At 34.7% G+C, this 15,035-nt stretch overlaps 1 protein-coding gene across 6 annotated transcripts in view; it reads left to right on the top strand.

Annotated features, from left to right (window-relative positions):
• The window catches only part of SUGCT (succinyl-CoA:glutarate-CoA transferase), a 317,360-nt gene that overhangs the window by 59,442 nt on the left and 242,883 nt on the right, over positions 1-15,035 (top strand). For all 6 annotated transcript variants that reach the window (XM_088167705.1, XM_014883473.2, XM_088167721.1 and 3 more), the window contains one exon: positions 5,497-5,592. In XM_088167705.1, the coding sequence (XP_088023831.1) occupies positions 5,497-5,592 (96 nt within the window). The remainder of the gene's footprint in view (positions 1-5,496; positions 5,593-15,035) is intronic.

The raw sequence follows: 15,035 nt of genomic DNA, 5'->3' as shown, positions 1-15,035 counted from the left end.
TTTCTTTGTTTGTTTACCTGTTTAATTGGAGACTGAGGAGAGATAGGAGTTCTTTTAACATATACTTACTCTTGAAAGTCTATGCTGAATAGTACATCCTTTTGAAGTTACAAGTCCTACATCTGTTAGTTGCATCAATCTTTGCTATTGTTAATGCTAATTGAATCTTAATATGGAGCTTATCTCCATGCTGTGGGAAGCATTCATTCGAGTATTTTATAAGCCCTAAATAGCTCATTTAAGATAATTTGTAGATCCATTCTATTTTGTTGTTTCATTTCACTGAACATAGCAGTGATTGCATCTCTGTGATGCAAACGCATTTTGTTTTTGAAGATGTTTCAGTTTTTCTATTTATGTAGTCTAAACTTTTTTTTTTAAGAAAGGAAAAGATGTTATCAGACATAATTTTCAGGCAAAAAAGTATTTACACAACTATGCACCTTAAAGTCTGTTTTGCTATTTTTATCTATCTTAACCTCTGAGAATTCATATTCTATATAAGATATTCAATTAAAGGTAATTACATTACCTTTTATTTTCTTATTATGTGGTTTGGGTTTTTAAAATTGTTTCTGGTTCAATTAACTCCTCCTAGAACATCTTTTGTGTGACTGTGATTTGCTGTGTGCTATTGGTCAGGTGGCTAACTTGAATCAGCAAATCCCTCATGCTGCATGTGATTGCAGTCACAGGTTTGGATACTTGCCTAACTGTCTGGTTGGAAGGTATGAGAACTACAGGAAACCTGAGTTAAAATTTTAGTTATTTGTCATTAAAAATTTTATTTTATCTTAACAAAATTGTAGTTGTGGCTAGGATTATGGCTAGCCATTTATAGCTACTTCAGTGTCAGGAATTTTCTGTTAACGGTGAATTCATGATAATTTCCTGGAGTTTTGCATTAAGAGAAATCAGTGTCACTGAGTAGAAAACACTTATTACCTAGAGCACAGTGTTCATAACATGACCACAGACATTTTTCTAAAATTCTCTTTAACAGTATTAAGCCTTGTCCTACGTGATAGTAGTTCTACTTTTTTAGTTTACCTTTGCAGGCCAGACCTGCTGCCTTGATGCAGGGACACCATGGTGGTTTCCTGCTGGACCCCTGCATGATGGGCTGCCTTGAATTGTGGCAGCTCTCTTGCTGATGCACAAAACTGTGGTTTCTGCTGCCCAGTTCATACTTGCAGGAGTTTGAAACACAATTCCCTGTCTAAAAACTGATAGAACACCACTGTTCATTGTGATATACTGCCACATCCTGAAACAGTTGGATCAATTAATGCTTGGGAATTGCATAATTACCTGGAAGAGTGGGGGTTGCCTGGTAGAGATAAAGGTTTTGGGATTTGATGTGGGTTTTTGTATAATGCAAAAATGACTCAAAGAGCAAGAGCTGGGAGTCATTTGATGTACATGTACATGGAAGCAGCTTCCATAAGGGCAGTAGGGAATAACTGCAAAAGCGAAATTAGTCAAAAGTTATCATTGTCAAAACACTTATTAGGGAAAACATGAACCAGTAAAATCAGTCATTAGGTAAATTCTAGCATAGGATCAGTGGTTTTAAGAGACCTTTTATAGTGTGCACCAAATGTGAATTGTGGTCTTATGTTCACATTTTTCTCACGTAAGGATTTTTTTAATTTGTCACCAGAAGTATGGAAAAGGTGTAAATGAAAGATTATTGTCCTCTGCACAACTGAAGGCAATGGAATTTCCTAGAATGATTTTTTCCTACAAAACTGTAAATTAATAATTGTGTTACTACTTCTGTAGCATAGCATAAAATAAGTTACTTATGCCAGTGTAAAATGCCTGAGTCCCAAAGCTCCTAAGTCTACATGCCTGCTTTAAGAAAAAGCAAACAAAGAATGAGACAGAAATAAATTAACTTGGCTTAGAGTCTAAGCATTGTTAAGATATGTGGCAGGACAGCAGACACAAAATTGGAGGGAGAAGAAAGTAAAGAATATAATTAAAATGTTATTTTCTCTTTCCAGTTACCTATCTTCTTTTGTTGTTCATATACACTTGTTGAAATTGCATGTAAATGATTGATTGACTCAGCGAACTCATTGTAATAAATTATGTTTGATGTGCTATATTGAAAAAAAATCTTTTGAAATTCTGTCTCTTTTCTTTGTCTGCTGACCTTGTGGCTTTTAATATCTTGTTTCCCATCTGTCTGATTTCATCATAATCTGAGCATAACTTTTCAGACCTTAATGCAGCTCTCTTTTTGTTCTGATTTAAGTAAGTCTGTAACACAAATATGGGATTTGGCCATCAACAGTAATATTAGAAAGGAATGTTGAAATATGTGTTCCCTTTACTGATGTGAAATAAAGAAACGCTTATCTGTAGATATTTGATAATGCATATTTACAGTGCACAGATCTGTCTCTACAAGCAAATGAATACAGAGATGTCGGTATCATTGTATTACATCTGCTTTAATGTTGTAAGTTCAAAGGTTACTTTTAAGGATTATTTCTTAATTAGAGGAGAAAAGGAATGGGTCTATAAGGTTTCAGGAGAGCAGTTTTTAAGTATAGATTTTAAAAATACTTAGCTGAATATGTCATACAGATGTACCCAAACTTCAGTTTGAGAGATTGATTGTATTATAGATGTTTCTACTGCAAGAAGTGTCTCTAGCAGTGAGGTCCTGAGTCTTGAATTACAGGGGAATTTGGAGAAATAGGCCTTCATTGTTACAGACGTTTTTTCTAAAGGATGTAATGTCTACAAAAATGTTAATTTAGGATATCTTTTTTATGCTTGTAGTTCAGCAGTTTGCTTAACAGCAGTAAGATATAGGTAGATCAATTCTTTGTGTTCTTTATTAATGACATAAATTGTATATGCTGAAAGTTTTTTTGGACAGTGCTTTTTTAGTGAGACTAAATCTTTGGAGAGACCAAAGAGAACGAACTGAGCCAGGAAGAGAGAAAAGGGAAAGGCATGGTAGTCCTGGGAAAGTTTCACGAGACAGTAGAAATAGAAGTTTGCTGAACTCATCAGAAAGTTATTATGAACGTGGCAAAAGGCCACAGAGTTCACTCAACAGTGTATTTTTACATAAAACACAAAACACCGATATATTAACTTTATGGTAGTTGATTTAAGTTTATTTTTTTGGTGATGATACTACAGCTACTGCTAATAATTAATTTTGTCCGGCTAATTTGACTATGAATAAGGTACCCAAATCAGAGAAGGAAGTCAGAGGAAGCCAAAAGCTTTTTTCCTTCATGATTTATTGAAAAAACAATAATAAGCAAATCTGTTTCATAGGCTACATAGGCATATTAATTCAAGCAAGTGGTCAGTATATTGACTGAAATTGAATTATTCTTCACACTCAGTAGCAAGTTGAACTGAGATCTTGATATAGTCTGAGCAACTGTTAGGTCCAACATCACCATCTTTAATAAGGTCTGCCATTTTTGGTCCTTTGCTACTGAAACAAGTGTGAAGCAGATGCTTTAGTGATGAAATGACAATATCTAGTGAACATTATATTTTAATGCCTTTTTTCTTAGTGTACTGCGAACAAGTGCTTTGGAGAAATCTAGAAGTGTGTTTTTTCCATTACTGAAAATACTAGGTTCACCTCATCAAGGAAGCTGAAGCAATTGCAACAATGTGTTAAGAAGACATATTTTGAGGGATAAAAATTTATTTGTAAAGAATTTTGTTTATGGAACTCCAATCCCCAATTCTATAGCATAGAATGTAGAAACAAACGGATAGCACGAAATCTTGACTCAATTACATCCAATATCAATATTCTGGGATTTTGGAGTGTGACTCCAAACTGAAAAATGGCAGGAATGATGGGTCAAGGCCATATGTTACTAATAAATGACACACTCTTGTAACTCATTAATTCTCTCTCTATAATCATGGTGTGCTTCATTCTACATTGCTGAGGAAAGTTGCAAACTAGGAAAAAATTCTCTCTAGATACTTCCAGTTCTATTTCCTTAACTATTGAGATTTTCCTGGGGACCAAAGAATAGACATGGTTCAACATTTTAGCCAAATGAAGTGACACTGGGCTATATAAAGCTGGACCTGAAATCCAGCTACAAAATATTTTCCAACAAAACTCAGGAATAAGGAATTGTATTTCTAGCTAGTATATAGAAATATAATTTTTGTCTGTAGTTGGACTCTTATTTACTGTATATTTTCTTAGGATTTCTGCTGTACTAAATCACTCTATCCATGATTTACAGTTAAATATTTTCTTTAAATATGACAATGATGCATTCACATTGTCTTTTCAGAATGTATGGAGAAAGAAGAAGAAAATTAAATGAATTCCTGGGAATTATGATATAACTCACATATTGGAATATGAATGGTGGACTCTGAATTAGTTGCATGTTTTGTTGTAGACTAGACTGATTAGTAGGTACAAAATGCTACAAAAACTTAGGTCATCAAAGCAAATTTCTTCCATCTAATGGGAGAAATAGGGAGTAAATAATATTTTTGGAAAAAATTGTTCACATGGTCTACTGTTTAGGCAAGCACTTGAATTTACTGGTGCAGCTAGTTAACAAAATAAAACAAATGCATTGTGTCTGATGAATTAGTGATAACCTTCCAGGGTACCTGTAATGCTTTATTGTTTTACTTGGCTTCAGATATCATCACACACTGTATTCCCTCAAAGAATTAAGAATAAAGAATCTGCTATGGGTTATAACAGAACCACTGATTTTCATGCATTATTGAATCACAAATGTTTATTTCTTTTTTCCTAAGATATAATCATGCTCACAAAATATATATTAAAACTCTCACGTTCTGGTTCCTAATTTAGCATATTATGTTTTCCCAAAAGTTAATATTTTTCCAGTTCTGTCTGAATAATAACTTGCTAAATCTCTCCATATCTTCTAAGGACAGATGATTTATCAAGGCCCACGATTAATTAATATTGCAGAACATGTGGGGAGCTGAATAATTCAGAAATATTTTCCATAGCTCGGACATGTAAAATGAGAAGCATAAGAGAAAACTAAAAGATAATCTTGTAACCGAGGAAAAAATGTTTGTGATTTAAGCATGGGATTGAGGTTCAGGAAATGGTGAGTTCTATCCCACAAATCCATCATGCTTCCCACTAGACTTCTGACAAGACACTGCTGCAGCTGACTGCAAAATATTTAGGGTAGCACTCTCTTATCTCTCAGGGTAGTTTAGTGCTACATATGTCCAACATTACTGGTGTTATAGGGAATGTATTAATTTTTGAGTTTATTGAGTTGTGCTTAAGCACTTCTGTGAGAGAGCTGTAGCTTAAGATTTTCTCATAGTAAAAAAGTGTATAAAATATATAATATATAAAGGATACTTTTGTGACATAAGTATGTTAACTTATGTATCTAAAGCACATAGAAAGAAATCGCAGAGAAGTTGTCAATGAAGTTTCAGCTTTTCTGAATACTATACTTTTTTTTCCATTTTCAGGTTGCATGCCTCACTCATGTAGCAGCTAATTACCTTAATTGCAAAATTGAAGCAAAACGCTGGGGTACTGCTCATGGGAGTATTGTTCCATATCAGGTAAGCAGAAAGCTTAGGGTTTTTTCCCTTGGAATTAATTATTTTGTGTATTATGAGATTGAGAACCGACTTTTCCCATGACCTGTAATGTGTCTGTGTCGAGGTATGACAAGGTTCTGTTGTTCATTGTCATTTCTGCATTTCACATATTTCTTCATCAGCAGTAGATTAGTAACAGAACACTGAAGTAGATCAAAGGTGTTTGCTGAAACTGGATGACTTTAAAGCTAGCATGATGACTTGATTAGTTTTCACCTAACAGAGAAACCTTTTTTTTAAGGGTTACCTGACTTCCATTCTATACCAGTAATAAACTGAGATCTTTCAATCTTTTCTCGGTGAATGTTGGTGGTTTTATCCTGTGAGTCTGCAAGAGCAGTCTAAATGACCGAGGTAATCTGGCAGTGCTACATATTTTTAATTTTCTATTGATTTTGCTACAAATCCCTGCCTCGGTGAGACAACAGGTTGACAAAAGGAATTAACCAGAACTCAGATTTCCTCAGCAGAATTCATACTCTGCTACATCTAATGAAAGGTTGACATTCCTTAAAATAACATGACCTTCATCATATAAACAAACACAGGAGAAAAAATCTCACTGCAAGTTTTATCTTACTTTTGACCAGTACGGTAAACTCTTCTAGTAAACAAAAAATTTTGCTCTTTTCTAGCTGTTCATTTTGTGTTCTTAGATGGAGATGCTTTATGGAAACTTGAGCATATATTTAATTTTTTAAAAATCTCTTCTTTATTTCATATTTTTTTGGCATTTCTTATCAAGTTGTCATGTTTGCATCTAGCTAGGCAGAGACTGTATTTTTAAATTTATGTACAGAGTCCTTTAAGTCTTGAGAGAGGCAATTTCCAGCACTTACCTGGGAGAATTGCACCTAAAGACTGCTGAGTTTCTTTACCCTCTCCTTTCTTTCTAGAGAAAGTGAGGGAAATTTAATCTATAGTCTTCGCAGTTCTGAAGATCATGGTGATCATAATTGAAAGATTTGCTGCTTGTGACCATAAAACCTGAGGCAAAAAATTTTCCACAATTGTGCAGAACTCTTTCACAGACAGACCTCAGGTCTAAAACAAAATGAGCTGGTTTTGTAAGGACTAAGTCTACTTCATCTAGGAGACTTTTTCCAATACTTGTACTGCATAATCAACTGTCTTGTTATGAATTGGCTACAACAAATGGCAAATTGTCTGAGACCAATGGGGAGGTGTTGTGGCCCTTTCTGCAAGAATTAGTTTAGTCCTGCAGTATTCTTGTCCCCCGTGCTGCTGGTGTAGCTGTAGGGATGTGTTTTGTGTTTTCTAGAACCAGCTCTCATGACCCAGTGTAACCAAGAGTTACAGGAGTATTTATATTCTGCTGTGTTTCTGTGATGCGACCTTTTGGTGCAAGCCTTTTGAACTTTAGATTGTTGAAAGTATAAAACAGACCTGAAGTATCTGAATTTTGTATAATCAAACCCAAAAACCTGACTAAACAAAGCATTTTAGCTTCACCATACGGCATTTGGCCAAATAACTGAAACCTGTATTCTTTTATGTCCTTTTGGCCTTTGTTTTTCCACAGTCAAAATAAAAAGCACACATTGAGTATCCTTTGTTTCCTTTTCCATAGACAGCTCTTTAGGTCTAGGAAATTGTTTTAGCTGTTTTTTGATTTAATCTTGATTAGTCATTATGAACATAAATTTTTTTTGGAAAATATTGTAATAAAAAGATGGTTCCTGTGTTTCTGTAGTAGGTATTAGAAATACTACCTCAATATTATAAACAATTTTAATCTGAATTTTCTTGTTTGTAAACCAATAATTAGAGTGGATTTTTTATGGGTGGAGTTGTGTGTGTATGTGTTTATGGCTTAACATTGCATCAGCTAGCATGGTTGAAATTCTGATTGCAACCATAAGAATATTTTGGGTTTTAGAGGTTTTTTTTCCTTTACTAACCTAAGCTATACTTAAATTGCAAAGCTCTTCATAAACTTGACTTAACCCTCACTGTTGCTATTGTACTTGCTTCATAGTTTCTTGTACAGCTCATTTGTAATATAGAAAAAAATCTCTGAAACCTGACTTTCATTCCTCATTCTACTTATTGAATATGCTGTCTTCTGCTTACTAAGCTAATAACTGTTACAAAACAAATTTTTACAGTTTTTTTGTTTCAAGATATTTTATGCAAGTGAACTACAATTTGTTCCAATAATGAAAAACACACTTCAGAAAATCGAATTTCTATATATTTCAGAACAATTAGGTCGCAGCAAACTGTTGGTTGTTTTTTTACATGTCCTTTATTTTGTTTTCTTTTGCTGTATTTTGAGTGTTTATGCAGGTTATAAATTATGAAGTGATACAGAGCATGCAGTCCTGTAAAAAGTGTCAGGTTATGTTAAATCATGGAGGATTGGGCAAACAGGTCCTCTTAGAGATATTAAAAAGGCAAAATTAAAATAACTTACATCATCTTCCAGTGTGAGAGATGTCTGATCAGAGTTACTCTAGAGCACTTATCAAAATAATAAAAAACTGTTAAAAGCATCCTAAAAATGTACATAAAAAGTACTTTTTTTTTCCTTACAATTGTTACAATAAATGTTCTTTATTGGCTGCTGTGGTAGCTTTTATTTCATTGAGCTTCACCTGAATAAATTTGCTCAAAATATCTTTGCAAATTGCTCTTTTTTTGTTATTTACAAGGTCAAATTTACCTTTGACTGTATCTCTGTTATTTCACTGAATTTTCCTATTGCTTCTTGACTGAAACACTAGCAGCATAATTTGTCCCTGAATGTGTTCTCTAGATTGACCTTTATTACTTTTCTTCGTATTTAAAAACATAAAAATTAAGCACTAATGGGAAGATGGGTTTTCTCCTTCCTGAAACTATTAACATCTTTGAAAATCTGTTTCTGGTCTGGTCTGAGATGTTTAGTGTTCAAGGGCTTTCATATTCTTAAGGTTTTTCTCATTTGCTGACAATGTGCTGACTTTGTGACATGATCATCTGAAATGTCTGAGTTTTCAGTTCTGTATGTTCATTACCAGAAGCCAAAGGAAAGGATTTGAGCGTCTTTTAAATACGTAATGTCTCCCAGGGTTCCTGTAAAACCAACTGTAAAGGTTTACCACAGATTTTCAATGGAGGTGAAATTGCAATGTGCCACAAAGTTGAAGTACTCTAGATTCTTATCAGCCAAAATTAGAAATAATTTTTTGAGTCCTGAAACCTTCATGAGAAATCACCTACTTTGAGCATATCTGCTGTTTAATCACAGCAATGTAGCTTGAATAGGCCACTCATGTGATAGTTAATGTAATCAGATCCCAATTTGCTTGGTTTCAAGTGTTAAAACACAAACCTTGAGTTCTGGGCTGTATCTTAAATATAATTAGTACGTTTTTTTAAAAACAGTTTCTATAATGAGACACCTTGTTTAGCAACAGCTGCTCCAGAGGAATTATCCAGAGGAAATCAGGGCTTAAAAGCATCCGGTTTACATAATTGTGCTGAAAAGTAAAGTTCTTACTGTTTTCACTTGGGGTGATAAGGTCTTCCCTAATTCTAATGGTTTCAGTAACGTAGCTCTCTTGCCTGTACTATGCATGGGATCTGGACATTGACATTTTCATCTTTCAATTGGCCCACTTGGAATTCATTCTCCTGAGAAATTATATCTAGCTGCAATGTTTACAAGATGTTTCATGTGCCAGCTTGTCACCTTACCATCAGACACCCTGGGCAACTGGGCAGTACTTTCAGAGGCAAACTTCTAGGAAAAGGTATAGGGCTGTTTCCTCTCAGGCCATAATGATGGAAGTCTATTTGGAAAACTGAGAAGCCAAGTTCTTGCAGCTATCTAATGAATATGATATTATTTTTGTCCAGGATTTGGTCCTAAGACTCACAGGGTTTTCTCAAGTATGGTTCATTATATTTTCAGAATGTGCAAAGGCACAACTATTCTAAATTGAAGTGAAAAACATGACACAAGAAATTATTTTATTAAAGAAATTATTTTAACCAATTAATTTTTCTGTTGGCTGACCTATGCATTATAATAACTCATCAGACCCAACACTAATGGTTTTTTGTGCTAGAGCATCACTTAGACTCTTTAAGTATCAACTTCTGCTTCTGCTAGGCACACAATTTCCTTCATGTGAGGAAATTATCTTGGTGTCAAAGTCAGTTGAAATTTTTTATAAAAATCAAAGTATAAGCTCACAAGGAAGTGAAAGGTATGAGGTATTAGGAAGATGAGTACAGTCTTAGATAAAATATCTTTGCATTATTTTTATCATCTGCATCTTATACTTTTTGGTCCTAAATTTTCATACTGTCCAGGAGTCTTACAAAGAAAATCCCACACATGTCACTTGAGTCTCATCACAGGAACAGAGAAATTAAATTATTGATCTAATTCATCTAGCAGAGATACTTTTCACATAAAGGCACAATGTGCACCAATTTTCTAACTCAACTCAGAACTTCAGTCTTCTTTTTTTTTCTTTCAGTGGAGAGGACAGCAGAATCATGTCAATCATTTAGAAATTTCAAACTGCTTATTCCATGCAAGAATGGTGATATGTACTCATTTTCTTGTCTGTCTTTGTGTGGTTTTGTTGGATACTTCTGCAGTTAATGAATCTTGGAATCAAAAGCGACAAAGAATAGAACTTTGATTATTTGCAAAGTTTTGTTTTGTGCATGAGACTATCCTTAAATAAATTCAAAATAGAAGAAAATCTTTCTGCTCTATATTAGCCCAGTCTATGAGAAGATGGAACTTATGCACAGGAAATATAGTAAAATAAAAATATTTTTGGGGGTAGGGGAAGTTTTAAATTCAGGCAGTGCAAGATGACCCTTCTTACTCTATGAACATTATCTACATAATACGAATTTGGATATTTAGACTACCTTGGGGGCCCATTTTCCTATATTTTTCTTCTAAGTAATATATACCACTAAATATAAAAATTAAATGCATTCACAGGTAAACTGAATAGAAACTTTGTATTCTCAAGTGTGTTCTATCTCACTACATGGATAATATTTCCATAGAACAGGTTGGCCCTCCTCACAATCAATGTCTTTACTCATATGATGAATACTCAATACTTTAATGGTCTTGATCTACTTACCTATAGGTTTGTTTATTAACTATCTGCTTCCTTTATGTCTTTATCTTACAAGGCACAAGAAAGAGTGAAACCAGAAAAGCTTGTGTTATAATGGATTCTGTAAAACAAGAAAAAAAGAATATCATTTGCAGAACTTTTCCCATTTCTTTCTTTTTCAACAAGTTTCTATTTGTAGATTCTATTATTAAATTTCTTTCAGAAGTTTCCTACTATGGTATGATGAGATTAATCACTGACTGCACAAACGTTTTGGTCTTATTGTGATTATAGAGGACTAGAGTTGGCACTGCTTGGGAAGAAGTGTTGGAGTATGGATCTTTTTCCTTGCCGTTTTAGTAATTGAAAATGTATAATAATCATCTGTGGCAATTTCTGTAGAAAGCTGCTCATTTATGAGTAATTAATTCTAGTTATTCAAACCTGACAACATTATACTGATAATTTTGTGGGGACTGTCTGTCAGTGGGTTGTCAAGCCTCTCCTCCTGGCAGAGCAGCTGTCTGGAAAGCAGTTCAGTACATTTGCCTTGGGCAGTTTTAAATATGCTCTCAGTGTATGATATGAGATGTAGTTACAAATTCATTCATATATATCCTCTCTTGTCAGAGTCGGCACTTTAATGAAGCTGACCTTGTATGCACACAGGCATACCTGTACACAGGGAATTTTCAGACTGAAATAAAATGCATTTACTTTGAATTTTCAAAACAGGTATGGATAATCACAATTATTGTTAAAGAAAGGTAGTTGACAAGTGAGAGTTCGTTTTTTATCTCCTCTTGAGAAATGTCACAGACTATTCTTGTATATATACTTGAATATATGTTTGTACTGACGTATTTATTTACACTTATTACACTTGTTTAAACCGAATGTACATTATCACTTGTCCATGGATACATGAGAAAAACTCTAATTAAACTAGGATAGGAATACAGGTGTAATCATGTTCAGTGTCATTTGGTGGACATTTGTATTCTATGTACACTGCCAATTGTTTCCTCCACATTTGCCCATTGCTGCTGTGAGGGATCTGGTTGGTAGTATTTGCAGCAAACATGTTACAAGGCTACTGAATATTACAGATTTGTATATTCATGTCAAATTTAGTTCTTAGGAAGAGCAGTTTAACAGAGCCCTGATCAGTAGAGGGCTCTTCACATTGTAGCTGGTTGGAAAGTGATGAAAGTAGGATCTGTGGGATTGTACAGGAGATATTGACTGCAGATGGATCACTGCTTTCTTCTAATCTGTTTATTGGATCCACGGCAGAAGAATGAACTTTGGTTTTCCTTTTCTTGACATATGTTTCGTAGTCATTGCATTACTATTCAGTGCAGCCACTCATGAACTGAAACAAGTTTAAACAGTCTGAAAGAGAGCTCAGAAATCTGTGTATCGGTATCATTCAATGACTTCTGACATAATCATCTTGCATGTATATATATATACATGAATAGGTGCTTGTTTTTACTGTGTGACGCTTGTATCAGTTTTGGTTGAGAAAAGTTGATTGTTATGGAAAGGTATGTCCACTAGATGTCATTCATGTAATCTAGTTTTTGTTGCAGCATTTATTTCTGAAGAGCTGTGTAGGATGGTGGATGCAAATGACCAGCATTATTAGCTGTTTTTCTGTATGCAGTGCTTTTGACTTTATATCTGTGTGACATGTTGCAAAATAATATTACGATTGTCTCTATGACAGGTTTGACATACCACTTGATCTAGAACTCTTGTCTTTGCCTATTTTTGCTTACAATAGCATTCATTGTTGCATGAGTAGATGTGTTCTATCAGAGCACCCAGGTAAACTGCGTGTAGTTGGCAACTCTCTGTAAGGAGAGACATGAGTATAGAGGTCAGGGCATTATACCCCAAAGGAAAACAAAAATATCACGTGATTTATATAATTCCACCTCAAATGTGATCTTTTCTAAGCTCTATATAACTGAAAGAGAAGTTTTTTAGGAAAGTGCATGTCTAGTTAGGAAAGGGAACTCAAGTTTCAGAAACTTACACAAGTGGACTTATATACTTGCATATGTTTGCCACATAACTATGCTTAAATATCTGAGGGACTAAGATAAAGTGATTAGAATCACTTTAATCTAGTTTAAGTAAAATACCCTGTGTGTGGACAGGTTAGAAGTGCATTAAGTATTCAGTTGGGTGGACTGATAGGATCTGTACTGACTGATATTAGCAAAGAGTTCTTTCACCCCCTTCCTCTCTCCACCCATCTTTGTAGTACATGTGCTAGTGACTGCTAGGCAGCTTCTGGGAAGCCATATCCATACTCTCCTTGAAGAGCAACTGCTGAAACATTGGCCTGCGCTCTTTCCCACTTTCTGCTTGGAGCAGCTACAGCGAAACTGAAAGCTGGAGATCACAGCTTCCTCCAACCTCCCTTTCCCCTTCCATATGGAATAAAGAATTTTTCTGCCCTGTGTAGTCAGCCAGAGGGCAAGATGGGGAAGTGATAATCCCCTTGGAATGAGCACTTGCATGAAAAATGATAAATGCTACATTGCACGGGGATTAACACTTGCTTATGAACTTGATTTTAATGGAGTGATGCTTTTCTTTCAGCGATGTGAAGGTTCATTGTACGCATAGACCTGATTAAGAACCTTTACCACTGTTCAGCCAAAAGGGAGCCATCTGCCACCAGAAACATAAAGCTGCTCAAAGCTGTTTCACTTTTTGCATATTGTCCTCGAGAATGTAAACTACTTACTTTCACATAGCATTTACTTCCCTAAAGAAAAGCTTGTTCTCCACATCTCATCACAATTTTCTTCTCTCTCCCAGCATGAGAATTGTATTTCTGCTCACATTTAATGCATATGCTTTATCTTCATGAAACTCTGAAACAGGACTCTCCAGAGCTAGTTTAATGAATGGAGTTGGTATATAAACTACATCTATTTTCGTTTTTTTGGTGGGAGAGTTTGCATTATGCCGTGAGGATGTTCACAGAGTGGGTCAATCTATGAGTGGAGTTTGTGAAGCTTGTTTGGTGTCTCTAGATATATTTGATACTAAGCCCCGTTTCATAAAAATTAGGTGCACAATCTGATTGCTACTTTGCAGGATGACTCCTTCTTTTCACAGTGAGATGACATGTCATCAAACCAAGCACTGATGTCTGCAAATAAATTTGGCATGAGCTGTATTGTTTTCTTGGAGATTATTGCCTTACTGCTGCAGTAAAGTTAGCTCCACTGGAATCACAACTGTGGTACTCCAGTACACTATCACTTCTGAGAACTTAATGGGAAGGGTATGAGAGGGCTTCTGTTGTATTTTCAAAAATGACTTGTGAATTTAAGAAGTATCAGTCCTGTTGTCTTTCTAAAGTATTGAAGATTTAATTGTTAAATCTATTTATGAACAAAAGATTCAAATATCAGTGCTTTGTCATATTGTTTCTCACATCCTTTGTTACATTCAGATATAATGTTGCATGATGCTAACACAGGTATTTTTACTAATGCTTTTACTAATAAAATTTGATGGCAAAAAAAATTGTAATCTAAGGCTTTGTCTATTATTAGACTACTATTATTACCAAAATTGTTTTGATTTTCTTACTTTTTAATAATTAGTAATTCTCTTGTATTGAGTGGGATAAGAGTAAAGGTGAGAGAAAAATTTTTTTTAATGTAGTTCTCTATTTTGACAAAATCATACTTCCTGACCATCACCTAAAACATGCAGGCCTCGGTGTCTGGAATTTACTCTTCTAATACGAATTAAGCTAGAGAAATTGATCTTACATCTGTATGCCCAGGGGAACCTCAACCAGTTTTATCCAGTCTACACCTTCACCTTTGTTCACTTATATCTAGGATAGTTTTGACAGATGTTTTTTCCAATTTCTATTCACCAGAAGTTTTGCAATACTTGCTACAGTCTTGTTTATGATGTTTTCCATGCCCACTGAGAGGAGTAAAAGAAATAACTCCGTTTTCAATAAGGAAGATAGAACCTGGATTTGGGGATAGGTTTTTGGTTATATAGTTAGTGATGTGTTATGGCAGTTGATCACCATGTTGCATCTAGCAAGTTTTCACATATGCAAATATATATACTTCTAGAGTGTTCTTATTCCTGGATTATGTGAAGTCAGTTCATTCAAGTTTCCCCCCAAGGTTATGTTTTTTAAACATCCTGTATAATTTGGATTTTATCTCTAATATGATTTCCACTTTGATCACCTCTTCAAGTGCTGTGTTCAGATCCACCAAGTGTCTTAAGTGGATTCTACATGTTTTG

This window comes from Sturnus vulgaris, chromosome 1 (assembly GCF_052056855.1).
Source record: "Sturnus vulgaris isolate bStuVul1 chromosome 1, bStuVul1.hap1, whole genome shotgun sequence".
NCBI classification, from domain to species: domain Eukaryota; kingdom Metazoa; phylum Chordata; class Aves; order Passeriformes; family Sturnidae; genus Sturnus; species Sturnus vulgaris.
This window is presented reverse-complemented; position numbering and strand designations above follow the sequence as displayed.